The sequence below is a fragment of the Cyberlindnera jadinii genome (assembly GCF_001661405.1).
Source record: "Cyberlindnera jadinii NRRL Y-1542 unplaced genomic scaffold CYBJAscaffold_21, whole genome shotgun sequence".
NCBI classification, from domain to species: Eukaryota; Fungi; Ascomycota; class Saccharomycetes; order Phaffomycetales; family Wickerhamomycetaceae; genus Williopsis; species Williopsis jadinii.
The window spans coordinates 94388-101296 of record NW_017963672.1 but is presented as its reverse complement, the minus strand read 5'-3'; the positions used below and the strand labels follow the sequence as shown (position 1 = coordinate 101296).

At 44.2% G+C, this 6909-nt stretch overlaps 3 protein-coding genes across 3 annotated transcripts in view; 2 read left to right on the top strand and 1 right to left on the bottom strand.

Moving 5' to 3' along the window:
• CYBJADRAFT_178756 (MCT family MFS transporter) overlaps window positions 1-1332 on the top strand; it is a gene marked incomplete at both ends in the record, with an annotated part of 2593 nt that extends 1261 nt beyond the window's left edge. Inside the window, one exon of the mRNA XM_020216950.1 lies at window positions 25-1332. Within this exon, the coding sequence (XP_020068109.1) occupies window positions 25-1332 (1308 nt within the window). The remainder of the gene's footprint in view (window positions 1-24) is intronic.
• Window positions 1333-1364: 32 nt separating this feature from the next.
• On the bottom strand, window positions 1365-2384 carry CYBJADRAFT_178755 (1-aminocyclopropane-1-carboxylate oxidase 3; the record flags this gene model as incomplete). Its single annotated transcript, XM_020216949.1, has 1 exon — window positions 1365-2384. One exon carries the CDS (start codon window positions 2382-2384, stop codon window positions 1365-1367), a length of 1020 nt encoding a protein of 339 aa, XP_020068108.1.
• A 3994-nt stretch (window positions 2385-6378) lies between these two features.
• Window positions 6379-6909, top strand: part of CYBJADRAFT_164705 (uncharacterized protein) — a gene marked incomplete at both ends in the record, with an annotated part of 2481 nt that continues 1950 nt past the window's right edge. The window contains one exon of the mRNA XM_020213871.1: window positions 6379-6841. Within this exon, the coding sequence (XP_020068107.1) occupies window positions 6379-6841 (463 nt within the window). The remainder of the gene's footprint in view (window positions 6842-6909) is intronic.

The window sequence follows — 6909 nt, the reverse complement described above, 5'->3', positions numbered from 1 at the left end:
GGGACTTCTTCTGCTTTCAACAAGGAGGCAGCTACTGAAACCTCACTGGAAAACAGAACGCATGAGACGTCAGCGAACGATCCAAGTGACGTTGACCCTGACTACGATAACTTCCCAGAGGGCGGGAAAAGGGCTAACCTGGTTGTTCTGGGCTCCTTCTTTGCGATTCTCATCACTTTCGGTAATATGAACACCGTGGGTGTTATCCAGGCGTATGTCTCTGAACACATTCTACAGGACTCATCCACGTCTGCTGTTGGTTGGGTGTTCTCGGTGTACTTCTTCTTCTCCTTTTTTGGTGGAATATACGCAGGCCCTATCTTTGACTACACTGGATCGAAGATCCCAATGTATGTGGGCTCCATCTGTATCATTGTCGGGTTGTTTGCGACGGCAAACTGCAACACTGTGTGGCAGTTTGTTCTTGCGTACGGAGTGGTTGTTGGCGTTGGAACAAGTTTCCTCATGAACTGTTGTATTTCATCAGTCTCGCACTACTTCCTGAAAAAGAGAGGTATGGCTCTAGGAGTCTGTTCTATTGGTGGTGCTCTGGGTGGTGTGCTATGGCCATTGCTTTTCAGACAACTGTTCCCGAAAATAGGTTATCAGTGGTCTATGAGAACCTATGCATTCATCAGTTGTTTCTGCTTAGGAATTGGGTGTATTCTCGTAAAGAACAGAATCACCAAGAAGAAAGGAGATAGCTCTGGGTACACCGTCCTCAAAGAATCGTTTGTGCTGCAAGATCTGCTTAAAGATAGAAGTTATTTGTATTTGACCATATCTATCTTACTCTGTGAGTTCAGTCTGGTGTTGGCAACTACCTATATGTCTTCCTACACCATCTACAAAGGTCATTCAGAGGATGACGCTTTCTTGGTTTCCATCGTTTGTAACGCAGTTGGTGTCATAGGGAGATGGCTCCCTAATTACATGTCCGACAAATATGGCTCATTGAACGTCATGTTCTTGAGTGTGATGACATGCTCTGCTCTTGTTCTTGTGATATGGCTCCCGTTTGGACACCATCTCAACGTCATGTATGCATTCGCTGGACTATACGGTTTCTTCTCCAGCTCCACCTTGTCTCTTACACCGGTTTGTTGTGGATTGATTGGGAGACCAGAAGATTTTGGGAAGAAGTACGGCACAGTGTACTTCCTCGTTGCCTTTGGTAACTTGATTTCTTTGCCTATCGCTGGTGCAATCATAGGCGATGGCAGTGGTTACAACAACATGATTGTTTTCTGCGGTGTTGTTGAAGTGGTTGCCTCTGTAATGTGGCTAGCTACAAGAACAAGTCTAGTGGGATGGAGATGGAAAAGGATATGATAATCGAGGCTTTAGCTAGTGCCATTATACAACTAATGACCACTGACATAGGTCTCTCTGAACCTCTTCTCTGAGTATTCCCGAGCAGTCATGTACTCTGACTCATCTTTGTTCAAGTCGATCTCCTCGGTTGCTGCTGCTGCAACAATAGGAGATGGAATTGGAACCATTCTTACAGAGTCCTCTGCATCAAAGAAGAAGACAATTGAGTATCTATCTTGGCCTTCAGTTGGCAAAGTGACCCTGTGCAGTGTGCTCTTCAAGACGTTGTTTGTCCATGCAGAGAGTTGGTCAGCAATGTTAATCACTATAGGAGCAGCTCTCCCTTCTTCGAGATACTTTTCATTTGTAGACTTCACGAATGGCACTGGTGTCCATTTGTCACTGGTGTCGAATATCTCAAGGCCCTCTTGTCCTTGTTTTTGGAACAGCAGTGTAATTGACCCGTAATCGGTGTGAGCACCTGCTCTCACTCGCATCTCGGCATCCATCTTGGAAGTTGCTGGGTAGTGCAACATTCTCATGGATGTCATTGAGGTGCCTGATGCCCTGTGTCTGTCACTGAACCAGTTAGAGCCACCAGCTTCCTCGTCGATCTTCAGTCCCATTGCCAAAAGCTTCAAGATTTGAGTGCCCAGGCTGAACATCTTCTTGGTCATCTTCTGAATGAAAGCATAGTTCTCAGTGCCATCTGCAAACATGTCAGGAAGCATGGTCTTATCGCAATCACCAGTGACAAAGTTGAAATGTCCAAAATTGAAGGCCTCTTTGGGGTCACCTTTCTCTTGAGTTTCCGGATCAAGATTCTCCTGGTTGAACGTGGTGTAACCACAGTCCTCGTGGTTGATGGCAAACTTTAGCTTCTCTTCCTTTGGAAGTTGGAAGAACTGCTCGCTTAGCTCGAAGTAATGATCGACCTCTTGCTGTGTGAAATCATGGCCATCGACGAACAAGAACCCTTGCGTGGTGAAACCATCGAGGATCTTGTCTGCGGTCTCCTGTGTAAGTTGCGAAACATCCACCACTTTCAGTGGGTTGCTGTGAGCTGTCATTGTGGTGGCTTCTGTCTTTCTCAGCCTCTCTGTGAATCGGCAATGGGTACAGACCAGCTAGTTGAAACTTCTCTTTAAATACACAATTTCTCGACCAATGAGACTTCGTCTTATCTATTTCCGTTGAGCTTTCCTTAAACAGTAATTTATTCCGAAACGTCGGAAGCTCTGGTGGGCCGCCGGTGGAGAACGTAAACCCTCGGATGCCTGATGCTGTTACTTTCTCTCCCTGAAGCGAGAGCGATGCTGAAGATTGATAAGGAAGTCAGCTCTTTGCATGGTGTGGGATGTAAGCCATTTCCGCTGGACTGTATAAATCTTGGGTTTATGGAGCCTTGTTCGGGCAGTAGGACTAATTGGAAACGTCTCTCAACATCAACATGTTCAAGTGCTGTATTCGGGTAATACGAACATTCACGAGTGCCTTTACAGTTGAAGCCACATTTCAAGTTGCCACACGTCATGTCTCCAGCCAACAGCCGGTAGTGGTCTCTCCTTCGATTCTCCTGTAGTAGTAGGGCAGTAGTAGTAGTGCCGTACACGGTGGCCGTAGAAAGGCTATAACTTGGAGTAGGGACACCCTGAGTTTGATTCCGCTCTAGCATGAGCATGTAATGAGGCCTAAGTTATGCTTAGCTCCGACCTTCTCTGAGTCTTGACCCCTGGTTATGTCGAAGAGTCTGAGACACAACTGTTCGGCAATATGTAGCGAAATACATGATTTGGGGGGCATGTTGTTCTGCTTACTCCGTGCTGTGACAGTATACATTGAATGGCCCTGTGCTCGCTCAAAAGAGCTCGTAACCAACCGCAAATAAATTAATGCACGTGGGAAACCACAGCTGATCACTAATGGTTTCCTGGATTGTTTGAATCGCATGGCAGACCACTGCAGCTACATGCCGACTCATGGATTTTGTCTTTATCATTAAATAGGTTTAAGTGTGTCGTAGTTTGCTGCGCGACATGTGCACACATGTATGTATCAGGAGTCTTCGATCTTTTAACCAACTACACACAGTTGGCTGGTTTCTTTTGCAGTGAAGTACGCGTGGTCCATATATGAAGATAACATATACTGTCAGGCTTTCAGTTCCAACTGCATGGAAGGTTCTACGAAGGACCATGTAAATAATCGGTACTAATATTACTCAGGCAAGGTCACTGCGGACCAGTTATAGCCTTTGGTGTGCTACAGTTCCAAAGCTCAAAGTGGTATGACTTCCAGCTCGGAGAGATTAAAAATAATGTAAGCCTTAGGACTCTCTTTCCGCTTGGCGTTGTCCATGAGAAAGGAATATCGGCCAACATTGCTTAACCCTTTGAGTAGGACCTATCTATTTTGGTACACTACGCATGTGGGAAAGAATAACCTCTGAACCATTTATCCGTGTTATGCCCAGTTCAGAACAACCTGCCTTGTTCCAAAATCGACGCGTAAGTTGGCTAAGCTTGTGAAACAGTTGCCTTCTAAAGGGCACTGGAACTCTGCTAAATAGCCCAATTGGGCCTTAGAACAACCAATTTCGAATAACCATGTCCTCAGACGTTGGAAGACCAGCTGGTACGAGTCCAGTCGAATAACTATGCATTACTATTCGCAGGTAACGCAGCGAAGTAATGCGCCTAAATAGTGCACAGAGCACTGGTGTGCCCCTTTTTCCTCTTATCGATATAATAAGCCAACGTTTCAGACTACATCAAATCGCCCTGTAGCACTACCTACTGATAGGATTTGTCGTTCAAGATAATATTGTCGGCTTTATGTTTTGGTCTGACCGGTTCCACTTTTGTTCATCCACACCCACAGGCCCTAGTTGTGGTCATGTTCGTCATCGTACTTGCATGCATAACGAAAAGGCTAACAAGCTTGTCAAGCTGCAAGTTGTGAAGGAATTACAGAAGTGCATCTTGAGACCTACGATTTATAACTTCCAAGCTGGCGACCATAAAGTCTGTTCTTGTAAACAACGCGTTTATTATTGTTTTGGTTGGTCGATGCGAGTTTCAGTTTGGCTCAGCCTATCGAATCAGAGATTGGAAGTGATGGGAGATTATAAAAATTGATGAGTCAACAAAACACACCCCAGATTTGCGTGGCTAGTGGGTCGCATGGCATAAGTGCCTACCTCAATGGTGTGATGATAGATAAACAATATGTAAGCTTGTGCAGCGTAGCTGGATAGCAGAGCTTGACTCCTCAAGGCAATACTGCCTATTAGTGGCCTCACGTCATCATGATATAGGTGGGTTACACCCCTTTTGAGAAGCCGCATCAAATAGCGCTGATTTGTCGACCCTGTCAGGTAGTTGTAGATTTGTGAGATTCATCTTACATAATTGGGCCTTAACCTACATATAATCAATCCAACTATATGCAGAGATGTGTGGAGGCATTATTAAAATCGACAGACTCTGAGTCGATGAACCATTGGTGATATGTAGCAATTGCAAAAGTATAACCTAAATCCAGACAGATTTCACCATTTCTTCACAGAAGTCATGACTATTTCAAACTCCCACTATTGCCTAGTATTTACCATTTTGTGCTGAGGACGCAATCATATTATAGAACTTAGGTCTCCTGGGATAACTGGTCTGCAGAGGGGGGTTGCGTGTTGGATAAGACCATTTTAACAGAACCAAAGCGTTGTAGTATTCGTTCCAAATCAGAATGTTGGACCAAATCATAGGCACAACTGATAAAACAGGCTCCTTCAAATGTCTGCTTTGGGAAATCCAATCGATCAATTTTCCGGTGAAGGCGTGTAGTGTCTCAAAATATTTTAACCGCTTGCATGAACTCTGAATCTCTTTATGACGATTTGGCATCTTATTCTAACAATTGGTTCCAAACTTCAGCCACCCAGGACTATTTGCTATTAATAGACTTTGGTCTGAACATCGATTCATTAAAAGGAGAAACCGGCTCACAAATACCCCATTTCATTACAGTAGTCTGAATAAAAAGTCAATCACATAGCTTGAAAGTAATTGAAAACTTACTCCCAGTGAGGCAGTCATTGAAATTGACGTCTTTAAAGTTCGCTATATCACATTGTGGTGAACTGTGGCTGACACACCAATTGACATGGCCTCGTGATTGGATCCATGTATATTTAAGTTACACTGTACAGCGTCAATCGAGTCGATTGCAGGATCAAATGTGTAGATCTGGGCGATCGAATCAGGAAGCTGGTAATTCTAAGGAGCCCATATGGCTGGCGCCACCTTGAACTTCAATATCCAAGAGTGATTGAAATGATATTTTCTAAGACAACCCATCGATTAACAAAAGCTACATGCATAAGGCTACAGGTGATATGTCCTTAGGTGGGTCTGAGGCACAATCTAGCATCGCTGCTCATCATTCATCATTGCTGTGCCTGCACCCTTTCTCAACTTCCTTCGTTTACTGAATGGACTAGATGTATGTTGATGGTATTAACGGGTACACTACATAAGTTTGAGCAAGAGTCTGCTTGAACGTGTGAACCCTGCACAATATCAATTATTACGAGCTATGTACGAATTGGTTTCGTAATAACCATAGACGAACGCCGCGCAACTTGTAACATTGGAAGTTTGCAAGTTGGTGGATGTTAACTCTAAGATCAGCATTGTACCGAATAACATTTTCAAGGCAGCATGCGGCAGATTGCATATGGATACATAACATTAAGTTGCATGACCGAACATTTCTTTATTCAAGGGACTATATACTTAAGGGAGATGGACAAATGCACACAACGAACTATACATAGTACGCTTCGAGAAACCCACCTTAGTATGTTTTGTACCGTGGGTTTCTTCTGTTATTTCACCTTAGCCAATGGACAAAAAGGCCTTGACCATATCCCGGTAGGCATTGAGTTGTAATCACTGCAAATAGGAGATCAATGTACTTCCTTGTGATTTTTCTATAAAAAGGAGGAAATTGTACTGTTTCCCTTGAATTACTTGATGTGAAGTTCTACAAACACCTCCAATCGCTATGTACTCATTGAAGCTTGCTGGATCAGCACTACTTGCTGGTCAAGTGGCTCTTTCGCAGTCCGTCTTTACTCAAAAGTTTTTGGAGCCTTTTGTCAAGACCGATGTTGTCGCCAATGATCAAGCGGCTTTCCCTTACACTGTTTGTGAAGTCTCTCGTCAAACCCTCAACTTAGGCAAGGACAATTCCGTTTCTCTTACCAACTGGGTTGCTACAGATGAGAGTGACTACACCCTTTACATCCACACTCAATTGCTCAAGGGTACTATCAAGAGCACATCTCTTTACGACTCTTCTGAAGTTGGATCCTTCTCTGGATTCTCTCAACTTGAGGATGGTGTCCTTTTCACTTATGAATCCATTAACCCAGCCAAGTTCTCTGATGATCTTGCACTTCAATTGATCACAGAGACTGGTTCCTATGTTCTCTCTTCTGACTGTGAAGCACCAAACGCTGCTGCTCGTAAGGCTTTGGCAGCCGGTGCTGTTTGTGTTCCAGTTCACATTGCTGCCCCATCTGATGAATCTTGT